Here is a 26,329-nt window from a genome sequence, read left to right on the forward strand (position 1 = left end):
AACGTCTTGATTCTCCACGTAGCATTGTACATAGCACCTAATCAACGCTCCTCTTTGAGCCCTCGACCTCTCGCGTGTAGCGCTATCGTGACACCTATATATTACACCCTTTTCTTTAGAGCTATCTTTCTTGCGTGCTATTATTTATTATATAACTGCGCTTAGAATATATATAGTTTATTGCGCTCTGCGGCGTATTAGTATAGTATTATCTATTTCTTATTAAGGGTCCTTTACTAGGCCCTCTTTTAAACAGTATATTTAGCACTATATAATAGGTGGTTTCTATTACAGTTTACGCATTTCTTAATAGTTTTATCCGGGCACACTTTTATATTATACTTACCTGCGTATACTGCGCATTTAATATTCTTTTTATAGTACTTTATAATATACCTATAGCCCTAGTAGTTAAAGCACTATATAGCTATAAATTCTGCCTTATACTTTAAGGCGTTAAGTATATAGCCTCTCTAAGCGATGCTGTTATTAATAGCGTTATTTGCTATTGCTTCTGTTTATACGCCTATAATAGCCGAGCTTACACGCTATACTAGGTTTACCCGCACTACGGTAATAGCTGCCTTATTCTTCTATATAATCTTGTTAATTATAAGTTCTAAGTTATAGATTGCGTTGTTTTCTATTATATCCTTCCGTAGACTTAGGTTGTTAAGGTCCATCTTTTTAGGCACGCTGTGTACTTTAATAAGCACTGTAGGCGTGCGTATAGTAGCGGAGGAGCCTAGGATAAGAACCTAATCCTTCTTCTTTAGGAGGGCGTTTTTTAATAGCTTATCCGCAATAATTGCCTTAATATCACCACTTTATAGCTTCCTAATACCACTAATTTTTGTGGTTTCCGGCTCTCCCGCCGCTTGTAGCTTTTTTGTAATATAGTTGTTCGTGTGTGTCGCGTTAGCCGCTTGCTGGGCGTTGTTTTCGATGTGGATGTTGATTTTGTGGAGGTTGTTTGTTGCATCCTGTCCAATTCTCGCGTCCTGTCCAATTCGTATAGCTTGCCCGATTTGCATTGCCATCGGGGCCTTCGCTGCTGCAGCTGCGTATGTCTTTTTTCCTTGAGCTTTCAGCTCGCTAATACTCTTCCTTATATCCTTCATCTCCTTTATTAGTTCCTTTTATAGCGCGTCCTTCCGTTCGTCTATAGTTCTTTATATACGGTGGAGTCCTTTCTTAGCCTCCGTAAGTCCGAAGAACGCGTTGTTAATGCACGCGACTATAGCCTGGAGGAAATCCATGCTAATAGCATTAAGGGGCTGACTCCGTAGGGCGCTTTGTATTTGTTGTACTTTATTAAGTGCGCTTACGACGCTTCCGTACGTGTCGAGGAGGGGCTTTTAGTTGTATTGTTGTTGTGGGTGTTGTTGTTGTTGTTATTGCGAGTGCAATCTAAGGTTAGGGGTCGCGGGAAAGATTTGACCTACTGCGACACCACCACCACTGCCCGGAGGGCTTTGTAATTGCGTACGATTGCTCTAAGTGCCTTAAGGAGCCCATTAGGACTCCCTTTAGCTTCGATTTCCAACGGCTTATTAGGACGACTGCATCGTGTTTTTTTTTTAGCCGAGACTATACCCCGGGTATTATAAAGATAACTAACAGAATCCTTAAAAAATGCAAAATATAGCTAGTACTAATACTAGCTAAGTTCTTTACTAGGTGTATATATATAGGGCACTACCTATAGCCGTATAAAAAATTAATTACTATAGTACTATATAAGCCTTAAAAAGCGTTCTATAATATAGTAAAGTTATATAGGCTAATTATACTACTAGAAATAGTAGGTAAGCTGCTTAAATATATTATAGTATAAAAACTATCTAAAATAGTAGAGGAGAAAGGTATGCTTCTACTAAGCTAAATAGGCGTAAGGCCCGAATAATCTATATAGATAGCACTAAAACTTTTTATAGAATAAATATAAACTATATAAAAGGGTAACTTTTACCTTATTATTTTCTTTTTTAGCCTGGATATTTTAAAGGCCTTTAATAAAGTATTTTATAAGAAAATAATATATAACCTATAGGTTTAATATATACCGGAATAAATAGTCTAATTTATAGAATTATTCCTATAAAACTAAACTATAAAACTTTTTATTAGAAAATATATTACTAAAACTATTCCGGTTAATACAGGTATACTATAAAAATTCTTACTTTTACTAATCCTCTTCTTATTTTTTATAAGTATACTCCTGCCGGCACTATAAAAAGGTAATATAATAGCCTATAGGTTTATAAATAATACTAATATTTTTATATTTAGCAGAAGTATAGAAAAAAACTATAGGGCAATTAAAAGTATATATATATAGTATATAAAGTAGGTAAAAAAGTATAGTATAGTATTTACCCTAGATAAGTATTACCTTATATACTTTATAAGGCGCCGTTTAAATATAGTAAATATAAAGGCTATAGTAAATATCTAGAGCTTTATAAAAAGCCTAATTATAGAGCTTTATATACTTAAAGTTTAGGTAGACTTTAAACTTAAATAGGGCCCATATATATATATTATAAAGGAAAAGGCTATAGTATAAATAGAAGCTTTTATATAGCTAATAGTATTAATATAGGGCGTAAGCTTCTAAAAAGCATAGTATATATACTTAGTAGTTATTAGGCCGGTTCTTATATATAGGTGTACTATTTAGTTTCTAACGCTAGGTATAAAGAAATAAATTAGCAAAGCAAAAATTAAATAACTTAAAACGGCCTAGAACTACTGCTTTTATACTATTACAGGGGTGTATAAAATAATAGATATTAAAACGCTTAAATATAAAACCTTTTACCCTTTTCTAAAGCTTAAGCTAAAGGAACTTATAGTAGTATATATAAACTGCACGCGCGCAGGCTAGGCTAAAAAGTATATTAAAACTATATACTATACTATTAGAAATACTATTAGAAGATACTATAAGCCTAGGAAAACGCCTAAATATAAGCTAAGCCGGCGTAATATACTAAAGAAGCTCGCGGTTAAGGCTATAGCACTAGCCCTAAAGTATAAAGGGCAGTTAGATAACTTATATAAGCTCTTAAAATAAGAAGTAATATAGGAAGCGTATAAGGAAAAGTAGAGGAATAAATAGAAGGCCTATAGAAAGAAATAAAAGGGCTCTTCTATACCGGCCCTTAATATAAAATAGAATAAGAATTAGGTAACTAAATACTATAAGCTTATAAAAGTAGAAAGCTTAATTATTACGCTCCTATAAATAGAATATATAGGGCTTAACGTATACCTGCACTATATAAGGGTGCCTAATTACTTTTTACTTATATACCCCTGCAGGTATATACTATAGTCTCTAAAGTATATAGTAATATACTGCGAATAACACCGTAATAGTAGAGGTAATATGTTTTTTAAGGCTAGAATAAGAATATATATACAGCTATACAAAGACTATAAGGGAAATAAGGCTGTTTCGCAATAGTTCCTGCACTAGACAGACCTCCTACCCTACCTCTCTATAGCTAGAGAGATGGCAACAGAAAAGCTGGCTATACAGCCAGCCGACTTGTATAGCCACGCCCTAAGAACAGAACCACACGCACGCACGCACATTGCATAGCCACAGGCACGCCCGCAACAGGGCAACCCCCCAATTTCCTATTGTCCTTCAATTCAATACCTCGGCTTTTGAGAAAAAGGGCACGCGCGTACGGTAAGGGCACGCGCGCCCTAACGCGGACCCCGGACCTTACTAACCATCTGGACACCGTACAACCCTGGAACCTAGGGCCTACGGACACCGGATCGATCCTGGAGAATGCATCAAGATGGCTTACTCCGTGGCGATGCTCACAGAGCTGCCACGCGTCCCCCACAGCCGCGCAGAAACAAAAGGAACGCAAGGCGTTATACACTGTAGAAAACAAGGTTTTCACCCGACCGCTATAGAGCGAACGGTTTCCCCTTGTAAATAAAACCTAGATAGCACTGCCACATGGACCCTAACGGGAGCTAAATCGGCCTAATAGAACCTAATAATAATAATAAAATAGTGCAGATGCGTAACTTTATTAATACTTAAGCAGACGCGTATTAACAGGTTCGCCAGGTTATACTGGAAATACAGAAAATCTAACTGGCCGGTAGCTACACGGCTGGTCTTAGCTTTGTCAAAAGGCAATCTAATCTCCACTCAGTTGACCTTCACATTGTCATCAGCAATTCAAAAGCCTGTCGGTGTCACGTCGTTCCTCAGCATTCTCTTGGTAGTCATCGAGGCCTCGGATCATCACGTGCATGGACGTCACGTGATCCCGGGCCGAGGGTTCTTCCGGCGCCCGGAGTTCTGCCGGCGCCCGGGGTTCTGCTGGCTCGCGCTCAACTATATAGCAGGCCCGTGGCCGGAGCCTCTCTCCTCTCCACGCAACCTCGTCAATAGCAATACAACCCTTTTCCAGCCACGAACCTGACAGTCGGAGTACCCCAAGCAGTTCCGAAGAGTGCCCAAACTTGTACTTGGTGCTGTGGAACCTTCCATTGTCCTAAATGCATTGCAAAACCTTGGGAAAGATCGCATCGCATCCACTGATATAAGTGAGCCCAACGTCATCTAGTAACATGCTGATGTTAAAGGGAAGTATAGGACGGTCCTAACTAATAGTCCAGGCTGTACCGTTCTAAAAAAACAATATGCCGTCCCTAAACCTTCTCTAGCAACCGAAGCTTCACACATATTCATACAAAAGCTAAAGCTGCCATTCATGATCCAAAATCAAAGCTCTGGTCCAAGAAGCCATCGAAGCTCTGATTCAAGAAGCCATCAAAGCTCTGATCCAAGGAGCTACCAAAGCTCTGATTGCTCATGATGCTGTCTTCGCTGAGACCACCGGCGTTACCAAAGGAAGTTTCCACAGTGGAATCGCTGCCGAAGAAGTCTGGTGGCATTCCAAGAATGAACGCAAGAATCGCTACATTCGAGGTCTGATCCTCAGTAGGCAACGCGATGTCGAACTCTTGGTCGTTCTTCTTGATTTCTGCATTTAGGATATGCCTCGAGGCTTGATTCAGTGGCACAAGATCGAGGAAGGGACGTGGGGTGCGATTCGTGGGAGGTGGATTCGCAGGAAGTTTGGTATTGAGCCGCAGGGATGGAACTGGTGGAACTAGAGATCCGACCGGGTTGGCTTGAGATGCCGTCATGTCCTGCTGCGAGTATCCTGGTCGTCCAAAATGCGTGTCAAACAGGCTTTCTGCGTGAGCGTCTTGGTACATGTCCGGCGCAAACTCCTGCGGCGCTGGATCAGCCGGTGCTTCGCTAGATGGTTGTGGTAGAGGGTTGGTCTTCTTCCGGCTGGGCCTTGGCTTTGGGTTCTTAGCTTTCGGTTTCGGGTTCTTAGCTTTACGCTTCTTGGGTTGAGGAGCGGAAGCTGGAGTAGCATCTAGAACTGTTTGGTCTTCTACAGATGCCTGCTGATCTTCAGTAGAGACGTCTTCCGCGTCCCAATGAGGGAGGTAATGCGCGGGCATAATGACACCATCCTGTACCAGGAGATAGCGGTACGTGTGAGGGATACTGATCCCAAGGGCGGCTGCCTCTGCAACCACAGCATTCAAGGGCGGCTCTTCCTTGGTCTTTTTCCACGGGATGACGCGCGGGGTCTTCTTGATCGGCGTGACGGCCCTGCCCATCTGCTTGGCTTGCTCAGTTTGTCTATTCTTTTCCGCCTTGTTCCAATTGCCAATTCGATTCTCCTCTTTGCGCTGTTCCGGATGTTAGCTAATGCTCTGATTGAGATCAAAATGGGAAAGAATATTATTACTTACTCCGCGCCACGCCACCGGAGCATTCACAAATTGCTTTGTGGCTCTGTCACCAACTATGGCGACGAGTACCTCATCGCAGATTGACTTTTCAAACTATGTGCAATCAGTAAATGAAGCGTTCTGTAGCATGACATTCTACATACCTTCAATGCATAGCAGATGTTGATCATCCGCATGAAGCAGTTGAGGTCCTGGTCACGACGCGTTTCGCTCAGCACAGCTAGGTCACTGTGCAATTCGCAGCCCTTCTCGCAGAGATTCACCACCTCCATCTACACTTCGGTTAGTTAAGGTCTTACTTACATTGGTTCTGGGGCTAGGAGAAGGCTTACTATGATGTCGATGCAGGCAGCCTCTATATCATCTGGCTCGTAGTGTGTGCTGAGAACCAACTTCTTGTATCCTTGGCTAGTAGTGGAGTCCCTTACGTCTTGGCGATTCACCATGGAGTTATAAAGCAAGGCGGTCCACTGCGGCATTTCGGTAACAACCTGCTGGATGGTAGGGTCGTTCTTGGGATCGATGTATGGAGGTATCCTCCGGCTCTCTTTTCGGAAGTCCAAGGCATCTTTCGTGGTCTGAAAATTGGGTCGGTATGCTGGGAAACCAGTTGGTACAGCAGGGTCTTTTGCGCCCTCAGTGTCGGTGATGGTCGGCAAGAAGGATTCAGCTGCGTCCACATCCGTCCCCACGACGGTGCTGGGCGGTGTGGAATGGGTGACCGGGTTGCAGAATCCTTCGGTGGAGGCAGGATCATCTGGCTCATCCTCGAGCACGATTGCGTTGCGACCGCTAGTACCAGGAAGCTCAAGATTAGCCTGGATGGTTCCTTGATTCTGAGTGGTAATATTTTCTTCAAGACCACCGCTGACTGTCGTAGTATGCTGCTTGATGATGTTCGGATATTGTAGATCGGAAGGCAGAGGACGTTCCTGGGTGCCATGTGGACTCGGTCCACCAGCCACGTTCATGCCTAATGCCTGGAGGGGTGGGCAGATATTGCCCCGGACGTGTCTTGATGAAGCTATGGTTTTCTTTCGCCCACGTTGAATAGCCGCGTCGTCATCGTCGCCTTCGAACTTCCGCTTTTGTTGAATCATATTGCTGGCCGAAAAGACAGAAGACGAAGCTTTTCAGTGGTGAAGCGAGCCAACTAAGACAGGTTAGAAAATATTCCTTGTGAATTGGTGGTGTTGACGTTGAAGGCAAATCTTAGATATGCCTTGAGGGAATTACGATTCGCTTGAACATAATGTTTGGTCGTAGGTCGATGTTGTGGTGGAAGGGAATAGCGCGATGTGTAGTCAGTGAGCAGAAAGAAGAGTACGTACGGCTTGGAGCTGTATGGATTGGGCTTTGAAGTTGCTTGAGGCGCTGATGAGGGGGAGTTACTGGTGTGAAAGGACTAGGTGGTGGTGCTACAGGCTGTGTGTGTGCAGTCTGTGGGGAGCTGTGGAGGCCAGGAGGGAGGTGATTTTATAGAGGCCTGCCATTCGGGATCGCGGCGCCGGCAGGGCGAGTCCCTGGGAGTGAACGTAGGATTCCAGGCTGACGGAGTGGGTGGACAGGTCGCAAGTGAAACCAATAAAAGGTCTGCCCCGGATTTCTGGTGAATTCGCCCATGATCTATGACTAAACAGGCACGTCCAACGGAAAACTAAGTTTCGCGAGGGAGAACTCCTTTTTCCGTTCAACACTTCCCATATACAATATCCATGGAGGTTGCGATTGGACAGTGTGGAAGGCTCTTTACATAATTTCGAAATGTGATTGCTCGCCATGCTCCAGTATTCAATGATGAACACAACCATCAAAAACATATGAGGGGGGTTAGCAAAAATGCATAACTTAGAAGATCATCATTCCTAAGGAAAGGCAGAACAATAATCTGGGCTCACCTGCATGACGAGCTCTAACTTCCATCGCTCATGTGGGCAGTAAGCCAATGAAAATGCACTGTACCGTGTACGGTACAGAGTACAACGCCACGCTATTGGCCAGCGAGTGACGAGATGATAGGTTGAGAAAATTATTGAGTATGGACTTGATATACGAATGGTTTATGATAATCACAAGAAGAAGCGTACGTAGCCTAAATCAAAGTAGATAAGACTGTACTGATAGAGAAAAAGATGACGTGCGCTCGGCTTGCTCTGGAATGATACCGTAACGGCCAGCCTGAGTTTCAGCTTGTGTCTGGACTTTTTTTTTAACCCTAAAAAGGCGGGGTCTCTAATCAGTCCCACACTGTTGTCAGAAGAAAGACCTCGACGTTTAACGTAATTTCGAAACTTATAGAGACTGCACAGGTCTCAAATATTGCATTACTAGCGATTTTCCACGTCACTCTGTCCGATTTGCATGCGTTTGATGCAGATACACACTTGAGTTAGCTGGCCTTTGCGCGGAGAAGGGTGCTCATGATGCCGTATCTTTGCGTTCTAGCAATCAATTTAGCAATCAATTTCTACACTTCATTATCGTGTGTTGAACGCTGGCAGCTCAAGTAGTGGAGGAACCCGACTCTTTTTACTTCCGAACATCGACGGGTACCGGGCGTCGCGTGGATGAAAATTGGAACTAAGAAATTCCAACACGAGAGTGGAACGAATAAATTGTAACAAGAGGGACGTTCGAGATTCATCATACCAATACAGGCGTGTTAATGGAAGAGGTGATGGATGAGGTTGAAGTTAGGTGTGGAGAAGATCGTGCACCGGCACGCGACTGTTGAGTAGTTCTATCTGGCGACGGCCTCGTCGTCACGCGTTTGAGCTTCTTGGCTGTTATCATAGTCTTTTCACGGTGCTTTTGTTAAATGATGAGGACGCTTGGTTCTAATGATGAGGGATGAAACAGCAATGAGAGGCAGGAGAGGTCGGCCTTATCCTTGGATAAATCGTCCGTGCTGATGTCTCCCTAATACCTACGGACGACACTCCATGGGCTCCTAACCTAGAACCAGTTCATCTCTCTTACCTCCTTCACATAAAGAGTTCCACAAATCCTACGCGACCTTGGTACCCATCATCTAAAGAGGTAGCGAAGGATGCCGCGCGGCTTATACGCTTAGTTCAGCACGTGGATTTTTTTTCTAAACCTCCTCCACGTTCTCTTCTCCGGACCGAGACTCGTTGGCTTCTTCAGATCCTTCTTAGATCCTTCTTCACTAGTGCCTTGGATACAGACGTCATGCGAAAGTTCGAATTTGAGTTTGCACACCTTACGTCGAGGTTCTCTAGGCCGGACCCAGCGACTGGAAAGTCTACATGCACTCTCTTCGTCGTCTGTCTCGTAAAGACCACAGAAAAACAACGCGCCTCTATCCTAGAAGAGCTTAATACCTTCGACTATGAGTGGGAAGTTAGACCAAAAGTCGATGCGAGACCGATGGAAATCGTGCCCTGGATTCGAAATTACGTCCCTTCCGTATCGATCGTTTTTGATATCTCAGAGCAGAGACAGATTGGTGCCATTTTCGTAGATGCTCAGACACTTAGAGATAACACGGTCATTATCACAAACTCTTTCAAGAACTCACCCACAGACCAATGGGGCAAGGAGCTGGAGGCCGCGCGTGTTCCAGCCAGACGAGCAAACTTGACCATCTCGGACATTTGGTTGCAGCAAATCTCTCTATTTCCACAGCACGTACCCGAAGAGTGCCGAGTCTTGCGACCACCCAAGCCAGATCAAGGCTGGGAACTCGTCTCGAAGATAGATACCGTACAATGGAGTTTCCCGGCACATCTCCCTCCAAATATGAAACTAAGCGCATCTTCGCCAGTTTTGATATCTCTGATTCATCTATCCGACAACGAGATTAAGACCCTCACGAGTGAGATTGGTTTTGATCCTCTTTTAGAACCAGTACAGATCTACAACTGGCCTAAAGACGCGGTACCAGCCTCACGAGTCGACATGTGGCGTATTTTCGATCAAGTTAAACCTGAGTTCCTCGCTCCCTACGAACAAGTCTTCGGCTTCTTCATTGATTGCACCGACATGCACAGCATGGATAGGAAGCCTGAGATTATCGTCGTAGACCGTCGTCGGCAATCATCGACGAACGCAGCACACGAAAACATCATGAGACTCTTCAAAATACAGTCAGAGGATATGCTGTTCCTTTGGAAAGGTGCCTGGAATCCGACTGGCCGGGGGACACACAACGGGTGTCGTGAGAATGAGAGTATCAATAGGAAGATGTGGACATTCGAAGTCGTTGGAAACCCCGATGTTCCTACCATCGTTGGTACTAGACTACTTCCCGACCACATCCCCATCATCGACTAATGCAATTATAGGAGACCCATACCCTGTATTTCTGCTGGGTCCGATAAGTGAATACCAAATTCGCGCCGTTCGTGCCGCGCTGATGCAAGAGGAAGGCGAGTACCAGTTCATCACCGTTCCGAATGGCGATGGTACATTAGAAGGCCTAGTCCGCTACTTCGAGTCGCCAGAATTCCGGCATTATGAAGAGCCTCCTCATTTCTTCATCGCAGTCGATGAAGAGACTCTCGATGCACTCCCCGATCCACAAGAGGACGACGCCGAAAAGTGGAAACCAGGCGACTGCAGCGTCATCCTTGCCTCTGCAAGCGGCTGTACAGCGAGTTCTCCGTCCTATTCAGTGAGGGAATACCTCGGATACGGATACGGCAGAACGTCACTGGGTGGCTATGGTCCTCATTCTGCCATGAACAATCTAAGTACCGGAAACATGGACTTATTCGAGCTGATAGAGCCGGATGATGACGGCGAAGAAGACGAGTATGGGCAATGTAAGCCAAAGAAAGTATTTTGGTCAACGTTCACGCCTGGGGATGCTGTTTTGGATTACTAGCTATCGAAGACACAAGCCTTGCAAGGGGAATTTACTCTCAAAAGTCTGTATATGAATACTCTTCTCTCATTCTGACTACTAAGCTTAGTCCTACGAGTCTCGATCTCCACCCAACCAAGTCTCTACCAAGAAACCTCCTTCCCATCGTAGTAGTTCAGTCCCGTCGCATTCCCCCACCCCGCTTTCTTGATGTTGAAGAATTTCCCAGTATCTTCTTTCCCTTTCTCATGAACAATCTTCAACGTCGCCTCCGCGCCATCCGCCACGGGCAAATCCGCCCCCTCGCCTCCGAGATCGGTTTTGAGCCACTACATGCACTCGTTAGCCCCATCCAATATCACGTGCACAAACATCGCTACAGAATGTAGATTCAAGGGATGGTACAGGACATACCCCAGGACTCAGCGCAATAAACGTAAACCCCTGATCTTCGTACCCCAGTGAATACTGCACCGTTAGCATGTTCAGCGCAGCCTTAGTGACTGCGTAGGCGGGCGCAGGCGTCTGGCGGTAAGTCGCAGCGTGGGCTATCGAGCCGAGGGTTGTGGAGCTGTTGATAGCGTGAGTTTCGTATCTGACCCTTATTGATTCTAGCAACCAGGAAGAGAGGACTTACACGTTGAACACCTTCTTCTCCGTGCCCTTCTTCAACAAGGGAATAAAAGCGCTTGTGACGAGGTGCACGCTGAGCACGTTCGTGGAGAAGGTGGAGCTTAGGTTATCCCTGCGACCCGACAGCTCGTTAGCATCTCCAATGCAGCTGTCAAACTCACTCAGTTTTGCAGCATTACTCACATCGTAGCAACCCCACCCATAGAAAACGGCATCACGCCCGCGTTGTTGATCAAAATATCCAAACCCTTTCCGTTTAGATGCTTCTCGACTTGAGCGACAGCACTCTTGATGCTCTCTGGGCTCTCGGCATCTAGCTGAACGTAAATCACACGGCCAGCGGAGCCATCGATGAGCTTCTGGAGCGCTGCCGTCGGAGCGCCGCGGGCGGTTGCGAAGATCAGGTTTCCGCTGGTTTTGGATAGCTGAGAGGCCATTTCGAGGCCGAGGCCGCGGGAGCAGCCCGTGATGAGGTAAGATGGCATTTTGTAGTGCTTGAGAGGGTTTTATTGGGGAACTCAATGTTTGGAAGCTGGGATGAAAGAAGGGAAAAGGGGATGCGATGGTTTGATTGGGATTTGGTTATGGCGAGGTGACTGAATTTATATAGAGATAGGTTTCTTTAGGCTCCACTTTGAAATCAAGTAGTATGGCCGCGGCGATTAGCGTGTTCTAACGCTTATGCTCCTTTAAGTGGGGAGGAGCTAGCAAACTTGACATATTTCGTCCGTCCTCATTGAACGAATCACAGGCGGTCATTGCTCAGGCCAAGTTCCACTAAAGTTGTAGTCGAAGACTTGATTGGTGATTATCAAGCTAGTCTGAGTAGCATATCTGGAATACGAACGGTGGCTAGCGCGCTTTGTAGCGATGCTTAGTGCCCGCCCTGACGTCTAGGATTGATGCCGCTATTGGATAACGTGTTCTACATGCATGTGGTGGTTACAAGCGAGTGGTGGCGCTTAATTTTTGGTGCGATTTGGACGTTTTGACACCCCAGCAACCTCAACAACTATAAAAGATTTGAATCTATAACTTAGAATAAAGATATGCATAGCTGTTTCAATATTATAAGACAAATTTTTAGGGTCTCTTGATGGCCACATTTAGTTATAGTAGAGTTTTGGCCCCCTAGCATTGGGTAAGATCTACGATATAATAGAATTACAGAGACACATCACTCCAAACTATTGCCTAGCCATTGAAATGAGCTAAATACTATATGCATTCATATAATCTTATTTAATACTTTATGGTTGTTGAGATTGCTGGGGTGTCAAAACGTCCAAATCGCACCAAAAATTAAGCGCCACCACTCGCTTGTAACCACCACATGCATGTAGAACACGTTAGATGAATAGCTGATTACAAAGCGAAATCGCCAACTTCTTCAGAGCATTTGGGCTAATCGAGGAAAGTAAACCTTGCAAAATACCTTGCAAGTCGTTTTCTACATTGCTACCTACTAGTATCTGGAGTTACATTATGTCCGATGGCTTATCGTACCGTGTAAGGTGACGATTCTAGACGCCTGTGGGAATGCTAATAGGACGCGAAGAGAGGCTCTAAATCCGTCCAGCGCTATAATCGCTCCGCCGTCCAGGGTATTGCTCCCCGCATCAAGTTAACCTTGAGTATGGTCCCTGAAATCGAGACTTTCATTCCTTGTCCACTTAGCTATGTGTGAAACTGCCCCCAAAAGTAACCAACAACGAGAACCTCTTAGGCGTTGCGTCTCCCCAGACCATAGAAGTAGTCACGTGATCATACAAGATTGATTCCCAGATGCTAGCACTTACTTCGACACGAGAGCAGCTTTACTACGTAGCGTATGAGTATCTTGCCAGATATGAAAGCGTTGATACGCTCGCCGCAGGCGCCACGACAATTCAACTCTACACGTTTCGACAGCGGCTCACTTCACTCCTCGATGAGTTGAGGACTGCCATACTATAAGTACGATACTACGAATCCCACAGCCTTTGTAGAGCTCCAGAAACCGCACAAACCTGCCATCAAGCGTCTTCCCGCTGCCACTCGATTCCATCACTATCTCCTTTTGTCCGGCTTCCTCACCTACTATCGCTAAATCATGCCCTACCCTGACTTTGGGGAACCCACCCCAAATGGCCGTATCCAGCTATACACGTGTTGCCTCTGCCCCTTCGTCGACAACATGGAGCTAACGAGCTTCGTTGAGGGTTCTACGTGTCGGTGCGGACACCGCGGATGCGATTATTGTCCAAGGTGGTGGATGAGATTTACGAATCACTACTAGGACAATTAGGTCGAAACTCCTGGCAGAAGGCAAGGGCTTTGATCAGGGGGGTTCCAGATCATGTATTGCTGATGTCTGATTCTCTCAAGGTCATGCTATATATCCGTGATATAGCTCACACTCACAAATTCACTTGATAAATAGAAGGCAATGGGATTTTTTGACTTACGGTTTAATTATACCTACGTCGGTACCTACAGGTTTTTTCGTTCTGTGAAAAAGCAAACAGCAAGGGGGATGAAAAACAAATGTAGTGCGACAAGAGAGGCCAGTGCAAACCAAAAATACCGATCGCCGGCAGCTTTCAGATGCATTACTGAGCATAATCGATGCTGTCGCTGACATCATCGATGGTCGGATTTAGAGAACATTAGTCGTCTTGTCGGTGGTATCCAGCGTGCTCCTGCCCGCCTATTATGTCCATGAGACCGAAAATGGCCTTGGATCCTGTCTTGGAAACCAAGGTCTTCGCAAATGACATAGAAAAGCTGTCCGATGTACCTGTACACCCATCCCGAAAGCGTGCTTCCGGGACTGTTGTACACGATAAAAGATCCACAGTATTGGTGGTGGGTATCGAACATGAACCTTTGGGGACGATTGAGTTGAGGCAATGAATGAGGTACAAGAAAATTGAGCCTGTCGACGTAAAGAGTTATGACGAGCCCGGGGTATTGGCAAATCTACGTCCTTGGCGACTTTGAGCAAAGAAGATGTCTCCGCATGCTTTGAAGCGGAGTACGAAAGCCTGCCACTGAGCGCGAGGTCGTTCAATGCCAACTCTCAGCCACGCTTCTCTCGTTCACGCTTCTCCTTCTCAATGCGCAGGCTTATCTCGAAATCTGACATCACTGACAGGTCTCCTAGAGGTGTAGAAGGATATACCGTCGTGGATCGATTGGGCCTCGGGGTAGGATTGAACCTCGTGGCAGTATTGGAAGTCGCTTCACGTCCTCGCAGGCGGTTCTGGGAACTTGCCCGATGAACAGTGGCAGGGGGTGGTGTCAGGATATCCTCAAAGTCGTCATCGTTGCTTAAGTCGATCAGCTCAGGCGGATGAAGCGCCATGTCTGCATCTCCATCGTCGTCTTCATCACCCGCCTCAGCACCATCATTGATGGAGTTATCGAGTTCATCGTTGGACGCGGCGGGAATAGGAAGAGACGGGCGGCTTGTTTGCCTAGATGGTGCCGGATGGTTTAAGACTCGATATCCGTCTGGGCCTTGATAATTCGGACCTGTTGCGTCAAGAGCAGCATATGAGACCTGTTGGAGTGGGTGCGCATGGTTCGGTCGTGGGATGGCGGGAACCGGAAGAGGGAGCTTCTTGGACGAATTTAGCTTTCGGTGCTTTGCAGCGTGTTGTGACATGTCTGTTGATACCGTCCCACTTGGCTGTCTGGGTAGTGGTGCGGTTCCAAGACGTACTCGCTCCTGGCCAGGCGGCCTACCCAGTGGCGCAACAGGTTCCCTATGAGCTGCGTTTGATGCGTGAGTGTCTTGAGGAGGCTGTGAAGCAGCTCGTGGTGCCCTATTACACGGTTGAATCAATTCCGTAATCTCTGAATTGTCTTTGAAGAGCTCGAGACCGAGTGATTGTGCGTCGCGTCGTCCTTTACCCAGATCTGGATTCTGAAGCCGCTCTAGAGAGACCTCTGGAGCCTCCTCCCCTGCGCCCCGCCTCAGAACCGTGTGCTTTTGTGCCTTGATGTCGTTATTGCGCTGGTTTTCTCCTTTGCGACGAAAGTACAACACAGGAGCACTGACGAATCGCCTCCGATCCCTGTCTCCGGGTGGCAGGTTCACCATTTCGTCGCATATGATCTTCCAGTGATAGAGCGCGACGTAGATGACCATCATTCGGTCTTCGATATCTAGGCTGCGGTCCTGCCTGCTGAGCTTCTTCAGTCGGTCCGAGGTCATGTCGTACTTCGCGCCCTGTGTGAATCCAAAACGGTGAAGTTCGAAGACCTCTTTGATAAGTTCAAAGCAAGCCGCCTCAATCATCTCTGAAGTATACTTGGCTGTATGCGTCCAGTTCTTGCGACCAGCATTCGTGCTGTTGTCAAAGATGTCATCTGTGTTGATGAACGCATTGTACAGGAACTTCACCAACGGCAGTGTCTGTTGCTCTGCATGGTTCATCATCTCGAGCGACGATGGAGGCACCCAATGGCTTAGCCGTCCGACGTTTGCGTCATACCAATTACGGGCAGCTTCAGGATCCTGGAAATGGCCAACGAATTCAGGCAAGACGGGCAGTGCTTCCTGTGGCTCTTGGGTCCTTCTACTCGGCCGATTTGCTACTGTTCGCTGATGTGGTGCGATCTGTTCGTTCCGATTGCCGGCTTGAATTCGGGCGACGGCTGGATGTTGAGCGGGAGCGACATCCGGTGCAGCGTTCGGAGGCGGAGAAGCAGCTTGCGATGCATTGCGCGACCCAGGTAGAGGCTCAGAGTCTGAATCACTACCCTCTTCTGGAAAGTTCTCATTCTGCGCTTTGTTGTCGCTTGCTGGCTGGGTCTGGGCTAGATCGGTTGCTGAATTGGATGGCTCGGCGCGCTGTTCCACATTCGAGGGCGGTGTTCCGGTACGATAGTTCTCGCGGAGGGAAGCATGAGTCTCTGAAGCCACACGCTCTGCGCCGGCGGAGGTAGGGTGATCATCAGCCACATTGCGCGTTTCGCTGGAAAGAGATGGATTGCTGATGTGCTCTTCTTCAGAGCTGCGATCTCCGTCGTCCTGTTCCTCCACTTGTGAGTCCGAGTCGCTGTCGGCTAGCGATTTGCCCGGAGATTTGTCGGGAGGGTTTTCGGTGGATGCTGCTATTGAGACCTTGCGTTAGCACATAGTGTACATAATTTCATAGAAAGGATACGAAGGTCGGTGGTGTATCACTGTCAAGTTGTCGTGATCCAGCGCAGTGAATGAAGAATGTATACTGAGTCACAAGAAAGTTGGGAGGCCATTGCGCGTCATATTCATTCGATTAAATAAGAGAACAACGTACCAGTCAATCTGTCTAGCTGAGTTTCACGATTACCTGTAGATGGCACTGTAGACGGCATCTGGGGACCCGGGGTGTTGGAAGCCTGGACGGAGCTAGAAGTTGGTGTTGTAAGTGGGTTCACTGGAGTACCGCTCTTACGAGATCGCCGGGCCGGTGCAGCAGCAGTCGCTGCACGATGGTTCTCTCTAGCTTCACGCCGAGCAGCTCTCGGGTTACGATCTGAGTCCTCTAACCTCGTCACAAGTGTTTTCTTCTGCCCGACCCCCAAGAGACCGCGCTTACGGAGTAGGGACCGTAACTCTTCAGTATCCATAGTAGCATAGGCAGAAGGCGCCATGATAGAAGGAACGTTCCAACTGTGCCCAAAGATGGGTGGAGGTGGAGTGAGTGGCCAAAACTAAGTAGAGTGACGGTCGGGATAGTTGCGGGGCTGTCGGTGGGTGGTGAGTGCTGGGACCTGGTGTGGGTGTGGTTGTTGATGTGAAAGTGTGTTTCTTAAGGAGGGGGAGGTTGGATTTTATAGGCTAGGGAAAATGCGAAGAGAATTCAATGGAGGTGGCCACTCGAGGTACGAGAGCAGCTCCGGCGCACTAAACAGCTGCCAGAAGCTCCAGTGGCGAGTGAATCCGCTTCAGAAGCGACAGTAAGCGCCATGGCAGCGAGCAGTCGCCGGCTGTGAGAGCGAACTTGCAAGGCGATGACGACATAGCAGCGAGCAGCAGTAGGCACTGACTTGTAGAATTGATTAAGAAGAAGTATTGATAGTGAATTGCATGACGAGAAACGCCCAGAAGGACTCAAGCATTGGCGCAATCCTCATTTCAGAGTCTGAAGGGCAGGAGGGGATTTGGTCCTACAAGCCCACTTTCGGTCATCGCCGCTCACCTGAATGCCTTGTTGCTAGTCATAAAATTGCGCTCTATTCGTGTAGCTCCATGTGTTGCCTGTTATCAAGAGTTCGGTTCGTGAATCGAGAAGTTCATTTCGTGAATCGAGAAGTTGATTTCGTGAATCGAGAAGTTCAGTTCGTGAATCGAGATCGTGAAAGTCTAGGTCGGCCAGTGCATTAGCCGTGCCTGCGGCCGCGGCAGTTCGATTTCGAAGGCAGTAGTCAATGAATGAGGGACTACAGTGCATTAGGAGCAGTTTGGCAGCATTCATGGTGTGTTTGCAGGGCCAACTGATGGAGGTTGATGGTTGAAGTTGACGTTAGGTATATCGCAAATGCACGGGCCTTCATGTCCAGCACGTGATAGAACAGGTACTGTTAAGGGGAAACACAGCGACGTTAATGTCTTTTGTAGATCCAGGGGGGCTTTGCGTAGAACTGATCTTCCATTGTTAATTCATTATTGATACACATTAGCCTGGCATCTAGTCAGTGCCTCCTAATGGGAGAAGCCGCGCAGCCCAGATGCCCATGCAGTTTTCCCCGCCCATTCAAATCAAACCAAAGATCAAAACCTAACCCAAGCGCCCCTCCTCCATGCCATCAAGCTGGCTTAGCCTTCTTTCTGACCAATCCCGCGGAGAGGACATTGACTCCAGCACCACTTCCGCTCGTGTCTCCATCCTCCATCACCTTGGCCTTCTTCCGCACCAAACCGCTGCCCAAAACATTCGCCTCGCCCTCCTCCCTCTTTGAGCCCTCATCGGCACCTCCATCTACTTTCCTCTTCTTCCTAACGCCCAGAATGTTCACGGCACCCCCTGTAGCTCCGTTCGCGGTGCTACTCCCTTCCTTACGTCCCACAACGCGCCACCCCCACCCATCTGCGCCTACACCCGCCAACACGCCCACCTCCCTGACCCAAGCCCCTGAGCTCCGTATGGCCGCGGTGCGAGTTGAGAAATTTTGCTGGAGGAGGACTTCAAGGGCGCGGGCGTAGTCCTTTTGCGAGAAGAGGAGGTTGCCGCGTGAGGTGGCGGGCCAGTAATAAAAGGGCGTTGATTCAGGAGGAAGGCGAGACTTCAGTCGGCCATTTGAGGCGGACGATGATGACGAGAGGTTGGACAGAGAGGAAACGGCAGATTTTATGCGGGGGAGCCTGGGAGGAATTGGGCCGGAACGGGTGGATATTCGACGGCGTGGATTTGAAGGCTTTTTGGGAGATGAAAGGGTGTTTTGGGAGTCATTTTGGGATTGGGACTGCGATTGCGACTGTGATTCTCCTTCTTGTTCCTCGTCGTCTTCGGGGATTGATGGCTGTGGCGGCGTGATAACCACCCATATGAAACCTACACAGCGCCCTGAAGAGCACTCCTGTCGGTATGTCATCATGTCCCAGAATTGTTCTAAGCTCTTGACGCTTTTCCACATGCCGTTGCTGCGGCTGGGTGTCCCACCAGGCTCACTCATGGCGCCGCTGCCGTGGTCGGGAAGCTCCTCGTCCAGCTCATCTAAAAAGCGGGATTTGGGGTCGTCTGGGAAGTGTGGTATTAAACAACGCGGTGGTGCGGCTGGATTCGGCGCGAGTTGGAGGAGAGGATGGGAGGGTGTCCAGCGATGCTGTTGTTGGGAGGCGGAGGGAGTATGGCGCATAGTCTCGTGGATATCGAAGCCGGGTACAATGAGGTAGCCCTTTGCTGTCGTCTTATCTTGCTGCTTCCTCGCCTCCTTAGAGCTCGCAGCATAGTCATTCGTGCCAGCACTCTCAGCCAGCTTCTGTTCGAAACTCTTCTTCTCCGCTTCGGGCGCATAGCTCTTCACAACTGGATCTAGCACCCGACACCACCACCGTATCAACCCTCGGTCGTCCAGCACATGCTTCTCCGCATTCTCCACGCTTCCAGGGAAGAGATACTGGTCCTGCGCCCGCGCAAATAAGCTGACCACTAGCCTCTTACCAACTCTCTGCCTCTCATGGACCAGCCATTCCACAAAGGCGCCTGTAACCGCCTTCAAAGGGCTCCCAGCTTGCCCTCTAGGTAGCTTCAATGCGGATATGCAGCCCGTGGAGTCGGCTTTTGAGACAAAGACAGTGGTGAGCTTCTTGGTCGAGTAGATCAGGACCTCAATGGCAAGAATGAGCATCTGACCGCCATTTTTGAGTTCGGTCTGGGAGTCGGTGCTCGTAGGTGTTATCGAGACAGTGAGGAAGTGAGATTCGCAGTATGTTCGCTCAGGCTTGGATTGCGGCGGCGCGGAGAAGAGGGCGGGCGATTTGGAAGGCGGCGTCGAGATGTGGTAAAATGTGAAGGGCACATCTTTGGGAAGATGCTCGGCGAGCAAACTTTTAAGAGAATTGGTAGAAGAGGCAGACGAGTCCATTCTCTGAAGACTGGGGATAGGCATTTGGTATCGAATTGGCAGACGCGCGACGTGAAGCGTCCGCTAGATCCCGATGCGGCTTAGTGCAGCATTGTATCTAAGGTGCTGGGAAACCTTCACCACAGACCTCACCTCAATCCATCTCAAATACCAGTTGCTTTCCTCACAAACTAATTGCTATTCGAGCCCTTTAACCATGTAACAGGGCGAAGCATGGCTTGAAGATGACCGACAAAGGAAGGTTTCTAGTTCTAGGGAGGACAACCAACGGCAATAACGAACAGCTCGATCCCGGCTTCTACCATAACTCCCTAAAACCACTTTACAAGTTTCATCAATGTCTTCTAGCACGGTTTAGAGTTTTTACGGAGTCATTGGTGATTTGCATCATGCTTCCAGTTCTGAGATTATCTCGTTGCCTACAGGGCTGAGCCCATGGTCTAGACTCGGCTTCTCCGCAACTTTTCAATTTTCTAGTCATCAAAAACAACATATGATATATGCTCCTCCCAACTCTTAAATCTCCAATCCTAATCTCCAAAGCCCATTCCACTCCTCGTTACAACTTCCCAATATGTCCCCGAGCACCCTAAACCCCCGCGTCTTCGAGCTTCCGGTGGAGATGACTCATGCAATCCTGGACTTCCTCCCCCTCTCCTGCGTCCTCGAGCTATCAACTCAGAGCTCTCGAGTTTCCTCTATCCTTTTATCAAGTCCAACGTGGTGTTCCCTCTACACCTCCTCCGCCCGCCTTGAGCTATTTCAAAAGCTCTACTATCTGATTCTGGATATCCACACGCTCTATTGCCCCACCCCTTTCATCCACGGCGAATGGAAAACTTCACCCGAGGTCACTCTCACATATCGCTGGTACGCCGTACGCAACTGGATGCGCCGCGTTGACCCCGTCATCGACTTGTTCGCGTCGATGGACGAGTGCGTGGTGGGTGCGCTGAGAACGCTTGCTTTCACCTCGAGACCCGGGGCACTGGAATCATCCCCCATTGGAAATTGCAGAACGAGGAAATCGCAGCGGTCCAAATCCTGTGTCAGATGGCTAAAGTGGAATCGAGGGTCTGACGATAGTGTCAAGAGCGGGGTTGGGGTCGAGCGCTTTCGGGTGTATATCGGCACGCTCAAAAGCGTACAGGAAAGGGAGAATGTGTCCGAGTCGAGGAATTTACGCAAGCTGGCTGGTTTGCTGAAGAAGTGCGTCAAAGAGGTTGATGCTTTGGCAGGAGAGGGTGGGACACCGCGGAAGAATCTCAGGCCGCTAATAGCACATCTCTGGCGGAAGTCCAAAGAGTGCCTCCATCGCCCCATACTCCGACCACATGTCATTCATGGGGCCCCTGATTTTAGAGAAAATGCGCTGCCATACGACATACGACTTGTCTTCCTTGTCCAGACGCTCGTCACGATGACCCCGCTCTTAGGATCTGAAACGACCGCAAGGCCGCCCGTGCCATCAAACGATAGCGCCTTCAGTCGCAATTTCGCTTGCCTTCATCTTGATCACGAGGGATTCGCCTCGCGTCGTGAGCTACTAGATCCTGAATACTGCGAGTACCCGGTATACAACTTTTACAAGGTCATCAACGGGCTAGGCCTTGACATTCCGATACCAAGGTTCACGGAAAGCTACAAAAAAAGAATCGAAGGATCTGCCGCTCAGGGTCGGAAAGATACTAAGGATATGGGAGAAGAGCTCGACAGCGACGAGGATGTAGAGACTGAAGAGGCGAAAGATCAGCGGGAAGCTGCCGTGTGGATGGCGGCATTTTTGAGGATCGCTCTGGATTTTGAAACTCGGTTTGCAACGATTAGGAGGGAGGTCGAGGAGGGGTATAGGTCGGTGGACTGTGACTGCGATGAAGGGAGCTGTGAGTAGAAGACCCATATGGGTTGGGATGCCACATTACATGATACTGCTTGGGGTACACCTATGGGCTTTTCAAATCCAAGGGATTATGTAAAGGTCGATGCAGTGGGAATCAGGCTACCTTTTGCCTGACTGCAGGCTAGCTAGCTGCGCTACTCCTCACAGTGGTGTCGAGCGAGCAAGAGTGAGAGCCGTGCAGTGGCACATTCGTGTGCCCAAACTTATGACCTAGCCTAATTTCCACTGTCTTGACCTTTAAGTTGTATTTGGAGCTTGGAAAGCCCGTTGGGGCGCTCCAGGCCGTTACAAAGAGTACCCAAACTCAAATTCTATCGGTGCAATAGGTAGGCTCTCAAGGGTTCAAGAACCGCCTTCATCAACAAGTCCCAGTCGTACTAGCCCCTGTATCTTTGAAATACAAACTACGACAGTGCTGTGATATACGCAAGCTACCACTTCCTTACGCCTTCTCGCATATCAACATGCCACATCAGCCAGGTAAAACCACATGACCACCACGTGAACCTCATCTTGGCGCTCTGGAGTCCTATAAATCTCACGACTGCAACCGAACGTGTCTTTCTTCCGGAAGGGATTGGTTTCTCTCTCGGGAAAACCATCAAGACAAAGATATCATGTCGGTGTTGGGTTCTGGCCAAAACTCAATTACCGAACAAATCATGGGGGAGGTTGAGGCTGAGAGGTGTCCAAAATCTGCCCATCCAGAATTACATGGTTGTCGTGGGGTTCTGGTGTAAAATCATGGATTGCAGCCTTCTATGGGGCTGGGAGGGAGAGCTGGGAGGTGTTCAAAACGTCGTCGAACCTGACTCAAGACCCTGGCAACAAAACGGCGAGAGCATACAGGCAATGGAGTGGCAGAGGAGCTGGGAATTGTCTAAACATTGCCCCCGTCGATCGTCGATGGAGTTGGTGGGAGTGGTTGTGTTGGGCGGCACTTTCAAATATGAAGATGCAGACCATTATCTTCGAATCATGCCAATCACAATGGCATCGAGAGGACTATGATAGAAAGGCTTTTAAAGAGGTCGGAGTTGGTAGCTTGTTCAAGAAATAGTGAAGAGTATTAACATGGTCTGTGATGCTCAGTGGAGGAATCATGAGTGTGCACCCGCTCACACGCAGCCTTCCGAACACTTTTAACCCCAAGGGACGGTTGATCCACTAGGACATGAAATATTCAGTCGAAAGATGTTGATCTACCGCTGGTCGCCCACCATGCCCCATTGTACTAAATTGAAAGCCCTGAGAAGCCCTTTATACCTCTCCCATAGCTCAAATGATGCCGATATCATGTTATATCTCTCCCGGGGTTCGTTGGTTTCTTGTAGATTTTTCTCGTATGCATATACGCATAATTCCAGCACCTATGTTTGGCAGCCCATCATAGTACTTGCGCAAAGTCATTCCCATCAAATGATTCCCTCATCCCCAGCGCCGGAGCTATGCATAACCTCGATCAAACGGACAACTCAAACAACATGAAGTGGCAAAAGACAGCTCACCTCCTCCCTCTCCCACCACCCGGCGGCGTCCCAGGCATACCAGGCATACCTCCCCCACCGCCTAGCATCTTCATCATAGCACCCATATCCATCCCTCCCATATCCGGCATCCCTCCGCCTCCCCTTCCGCCACCACCAAGCATCTTCATCATAGCACCGAGATCAGGCATCCCACCGCCAGCCCCCGGCGCACCGCCTGCACCGCCCATACTCGCCATCCTCTTCTGCATAGCCGCCATCTGCTGCGCGCGGTTGCCTCCACCCATCGCGCCCTGCGCCTTCTGCATGTTTTGCATGCCGCCCTTCATCTTCTTCGCCATGCCGGCCATCATCCTGTGCTGTGTGAGGAGCTCTTCTACTTCGCGGACTGAGGTTCCGGAGCCACATGCGATACGCGTCATACGGGTGGGTTGGTCAACAAAAATCTTGCCGTCGGATTCGAGCTCTTTCTCGGTCATGGAGTCGCAGATGTAGATCATGCGCTTGAGCTTGGCGCCGCCTTCTTCGTCATCCATGCCGCCCATCATGTTTGATAGACCAGGGATCATGCCTGCCATCTTTGATAATGGCCCCATCTTCATGATATTGGATAGTTGGTCGCGGAGGTCCTTGACGGTGAAGACGCCGGAGGCGATGTGCTTCATCGTGTCTTTTTGGTCGAGCTTGAGACTCTGCACGTGCTCGACTAAGCCCGCCACATCGCCCATTCCTAATAGCTTCGAGACGAAAGGTTGCGGAGCGAATCGTTCTAGATCGAGCATGTGCTCGCCGGTACCGATGAATATGATGGGAGTATGTGTTGCTGCAACAGCCGAAATCGCACCACCACCCTGGGCAGCACCATCCGTCTTCGTAATGACAATGGCCCCGAAATCCGCCGTCTCTTTGAAAGCGCGGGACTGAGCCTCTGCGGCCTGTCCAATCGACGCATCTAGCACCATGATCGTCTGGTCCGGAGTCACTGCCTGCTGAATCTGCACCATCTCGTCAAATAGATCCTTCTCTTGCCTATGTCGTCCAGACGTATCCACAATAATGATTTCAAACCGCTCCTTCTTGAATTTCTCCACACCCTCTCTGGCTACTACCACCGGATCCGTCTGCGTATGCGATCCATAGTACGGTATCTTCGCCTTCGTAGCGTTCTGCTTGAGCTGATCGAAAGCACCAGCACGGAAAGTGTCGGCGCACACGAGACAGGCCTTGAATCCGCGGGCCTGGTACCAGCGGGCAAGCTTTGTACATGTTGTTGTCTTTCCGGAACCCTGGAGACCGACGAACATGATGACGTTTGATTTGCCTTTCTTAGGCTTGAAGGGTTCGGCGTGAGGGTCCACGAGTTTAACGAGTTCGTCGAAGACGGCCTTGGATCCGGATTAGCTTTTTCCTGTATGTGCTGCCTATGTAGACTATGTAATGCCCTAAATGGTAGATGTGATATCCATACCTTCTGTATTAACCGCTTCTTGTTCACGCCAGGGCTCTGATCGTTGAAGTTCACTGTTCGCTTTATTGAGGCCCGTAGAGTCGCAACAAGTTTGACATTGACATCCAAGGAGATCAAGGCATTGCCTATCTCTTTCAACATAGCATCGAAAGCCTACAGATACAGTATTAGCACCCGTAACCCATTTGGTAGAGGGAACGTAGCGTACCTTCTCGTCCAGATTACTCGACCGCGTAAGATCATTTACGGCGGCATTGATGCGCCGCCCGAGGTCTTGAAGCACCATCTTAGCACAGTGTGGTGTAGATATATGGGCGATAGAGGTCCTTTTGGTGGTGTATCTAAGTTCGGGGGTGTGTTTGTGGGATGTTGGTGAAGATGCGATGCGATGCGGGGAGTCGGAGGAGGTCCAAGCGCCGAATTTTGACGTCTCTTCGATTTTCTCTTCGAAAAGTTTCAACCTACAATCGAAAACAAATAATTCACACAAAATGCCTTCAACAACGCTCAAACGACGATGGACCGAAGACGGCATGCGCGGGAGGACGCCCAAGAAGCCAAAGAAAGTAAAGCGCCAGCTCGAATACCACAGCTCCAGCTCAGAAGATGAAGGCGACGCCAATTCCGACGACGAAGTCGCAAAACCCTCAGAAGTATCAGACGTAAACTCCATCCCACAATCGGCAACTCGAAAGCCAAAGCCTATACTCAAAGCAACCGACGCACCGCCTGCCACCGCTCCACTCGACCAAGAAGAGGAAGTAGTCTCAGATGAAGACCTCGAAGGCTCAATCCCCTCCTCCGCCTCAGAAGCCGATCTCGACGACCTCGACCTCAACGACTCCTTCGACGAAGAAGAACAAAATGCCGACTCCGAAAATGCCTCGGGCTCTGATGATGGAGAAGACGACGGGGTAGCTCGTCCTCAGAAGCAAAAATCTAAACGCAACGACCCCTCCGCCTTCGCAAATTCCATGTCCCATATTCTCTCCTCAAAACTCAGTCACGCCAAGCGTGCCGATCCACTCCTCTCCCGCTCCGCCACAGCGGCTGAGACGTCCCGATCGCTCACTGAGTCCCGGCTAGAAGCGAAAGCGCGGTCGAAGCTGCGCGAGGAGAAGCGGGTCGCTAAGGAGAAGGGTAGGATAAAGGACGTCCTGGGTGTGAGTGCGGTAGACGTAGACACGGGCAAGGTGTTGGAGGAGGACAAGAGGTTGATGAAGACAGCGCAGAGGGGTGTGATCCATATGTTCAATGCGTTTAGAGCGGCACAGGTGAAGGGTGAGGAGGCGGCGAAGAGTGCGCAGAAAGAGGGTGTAGTCGGAATGTCGAAGAGAGAGGAAAGGGTGAGCGAGATGTCGAAGCAGGGCTTTTTGGATATGATTGCGGGAGGTGGGAAGAAGAAGGAGCAAAGTGTGGAGGTTTGAGATGAGAATAGTGAAAATGTCAAAGCGTTGGGAAGTTAGGCGTCGAAATAGGCTGGGAAAGCTGTTGGCCTTGCTGGACTAGCTGTCCATCGTAGCTCGTAGTTGATATGAAGTAGCTATGAAGTTCCTTTTGTCCTCCTAGAACTCTCGAAATGATCATGACTGCTGCCAATACTGGTCTCATATACTATTTAAGATTTCTGAGTGGCG

General features: G+C 48.6%; 8 protein-coding genes across 8 annotated transcripts; 3 read left to right on the plus strand and 5 right to left on the minus strand.

The window, feature by feature from the left end:
• Positions 1–4,629: 4,629 nt before the first annotated feature.
• Positions 4,630–5,799, minus strand: BDZ99DRAFT_468445 (uncharacterized protein). The gene has a single exon (XM_033721241.1). It carries the CDS (start codon positions 5,680–5,682, stop codon positions 4,753–4,755), a length of 930 nt encoding a protein of 309 aa, XP_033570063.1. The 5' UTR covers positions 5,683–5,799; the 3' UTR covers positions 4,630–4,752.
• A 3,668-nt stretch (positions 5,800–9,467) lies between these two features.
• Positions 9,468–10,796, plus strand: BDZ99DRAFT_468446 (uncharacterized protein). The gene is made up of 2 exons (XM_033721242.1): positions 9,468–10,072; positions 10,125–10,796. Exons 1-2 carry the CDS (start codon positions 9,580–9,582, stop codon positions 10,664–10,666), a joined length of 1,035 nt encoding a protein of 344 aa, XP_033570064.1. The 5' UTR covers positions 9,468–9,579; the 3' UTR covers positions 10,667–10,796.
• On the minus strand, positions 10,707–11,908 carry BDZ99DRAFT_427582 (short chain oxidoreductase). The gene is made up of 4 exons (XM_033717164.1): positions 11,462–11,908; positions 11,283–11,390; positions 11,060–11,216; positions 10,707–10,974 (listed from the first exon to the last, which is right to left on the minus strand). The coding sequence occupies exons 1-4, from the start codon at positions 11,761–11,763 to the stop codon at positions 10,789–10,791; spliced, it is 753 nt and encodes a 250-aa protein (XP_033570065.1). The 5' UTR covers positions 11,764–11,908; the 3' UTR covers positions 10,707–10,788.
• Positions 11,909–14,339: 2,431 nt separating this feature from the next.
• Positions 14,340–16,903, minus strand: BDZ99DRAFT_482327 (uncharacterized protein; the record flags this gene model as incomplete). Its single annotated transcript, XM_033722475.1, has 2 exons — positions 14,340–16,381; positions 16,567–16,903. The coding sequence occupies 2 exons, from the start codon at positions 16,901–16,903 to the stop codon at positions 14,340–14,342; spliced, it is 2,379 nt and encodes a 792-aa protein (XP_033570066.1).
• Positions 16,904–17,884: 981 nt separating this feature from the next.
• On the minus strand, positions 17,885–19,840 carry BDZ99DRAFT_468449 (uncharacterized protein; the record flags this gene model as incomplete). Its single annotated transcript, XM_033721243.1, has 1 exon — positions 17,885–19,840. One exon carries the CDS (start codon positions 19,835–19,837, stop codon positions 18,059–18,061), a length of 1,779 nt encoding a protein of 592 aa, XP_033570067.1. The 3' UTR covers positions 17,885–18,058.
• A 571-nt stretch (positions 19,841–20,411) lies between these two features.
• On the plus strand, positions 20,412–21,728 carry BDZ99DRAFT_482329 (uncharacterized protein; the record flags this gene model as incomplete). Its single annotated transcript, XM_033722476.1, has 1 exon — positions 20,412–21,728. One exon carries the CDS (start codon positions 20,412–20,414, stop codon positions 21,726–21,728), a length of 1,317 nt encoding a protein of 438 aa, XP_033570068.1.
• Positions 21,729–23,241: 1,513 nt separating this feature from the next.
• Positions 23,242–24,978, minus strand: BDZ99DRAFT_400328 (signal recognition particle protein; the record flags this gene model as incomplete). Its single annotated transcript, XM_033716170.1, has 3 exons — positions 23,242–24,609; positions 24,693–24,845; positions 24,901–24,978. The coding sequence occupies 3 exons, from the start codon at positions 24,976–24,978 to the stop codon at positions 23,242–23,244; spliced, it is 1,599 nt and encodes a 532-aa protein (XP_033570069.1).
• A 184-nt stretch (positions 24,979–25,162) lies between these two features.
• BDZ99DRAFT_468452 (Rrp15p-domain-containing protein) lies at positions 25,163–26,292 on the plus strand. Its single transcript, XM_033721244.1, has one exon. The coding sequence runs from the start codon at positions 25,184–25,186 to the stop codon at positions 26,117–26,119; it is 936 nt and encodes a 311-aa protein (XP_033570070.1). The 5' UTR covers positions 25,163–25,183; the 3' UTR covers positions 26,120–26,292.
• The last annotated feature ends 37 nt before the right edge of the window (positions 26,293–26,329 follow it).

This window comes from Mytilinidion resinicola (genome assembly GCF_010093595.1).
Source record: "Mytilinidion resinicola strain CBS 304.34 unplaced genomic scaffold BDZ99scaffold_28, whole genome shotgun sequence".
Taxonomy (NCBI): Eukaryota; Fungi; Ascomycota; class Dothideomycetes; order Mytilinidiales; family Mytilinidiaceae; genus Mytilinidion; species Mytilinidion resinicola.

Bases quoted from the DNA above. Each gene is read 5' to 3' on its own strand.
- BDZ99DRAFT_468445 (XM_033721241.1), bottom strand. From the start codon at position 5,682: ATGGGCAGGGCCGTCACGCCGATCAAGAAGACCCCGCGCGTCATCCCG.
- BDZ99DRAFT_468446 (XM_033721242.1), top strand. From the start codon at position 9,580: ATGAAACTAAGCGCATCTTCGCCAGTTTTGATATCTCTGATTCATCTA. The intron at 10,073-10,124 runs GTACTAGACTAC...ATGCAATTATAG, and splicing joins CGATGTTCCTACCATCGTTG to GAGACCCATACCCTGTATTT.
- BDZ99DRAFT_427582 (XM_033717164.1), bottom strand. From the start codon at position 11,763: ATGCCATCTTACCTCATCACGGGCTGCTCCCGCGGCCTCGGCCTCGAA. The intron at 11,391-11,461 runs GTGAGTAATGCT...GTCGGGTCGCAG, and splicing joins ATGGGTGGGGTTGCTACGAT to GGATAACCTAAGCTCCACCT. The intron at 11,217-11,282 runs GTAAGTCCTCTC...CGCTATCAACAG, and splicing joins GAGAAGAAGGTGTTCAACGT to CTCCACAACCCTCGGCTCGA.
- BDZ99DRAFT_468452 (XM_033721244.1), top strand. From the start codon at position 25,184: ATGCCTTCAACAACGCTCAAACGACGATGGACCGAAGACGGCATGCGC.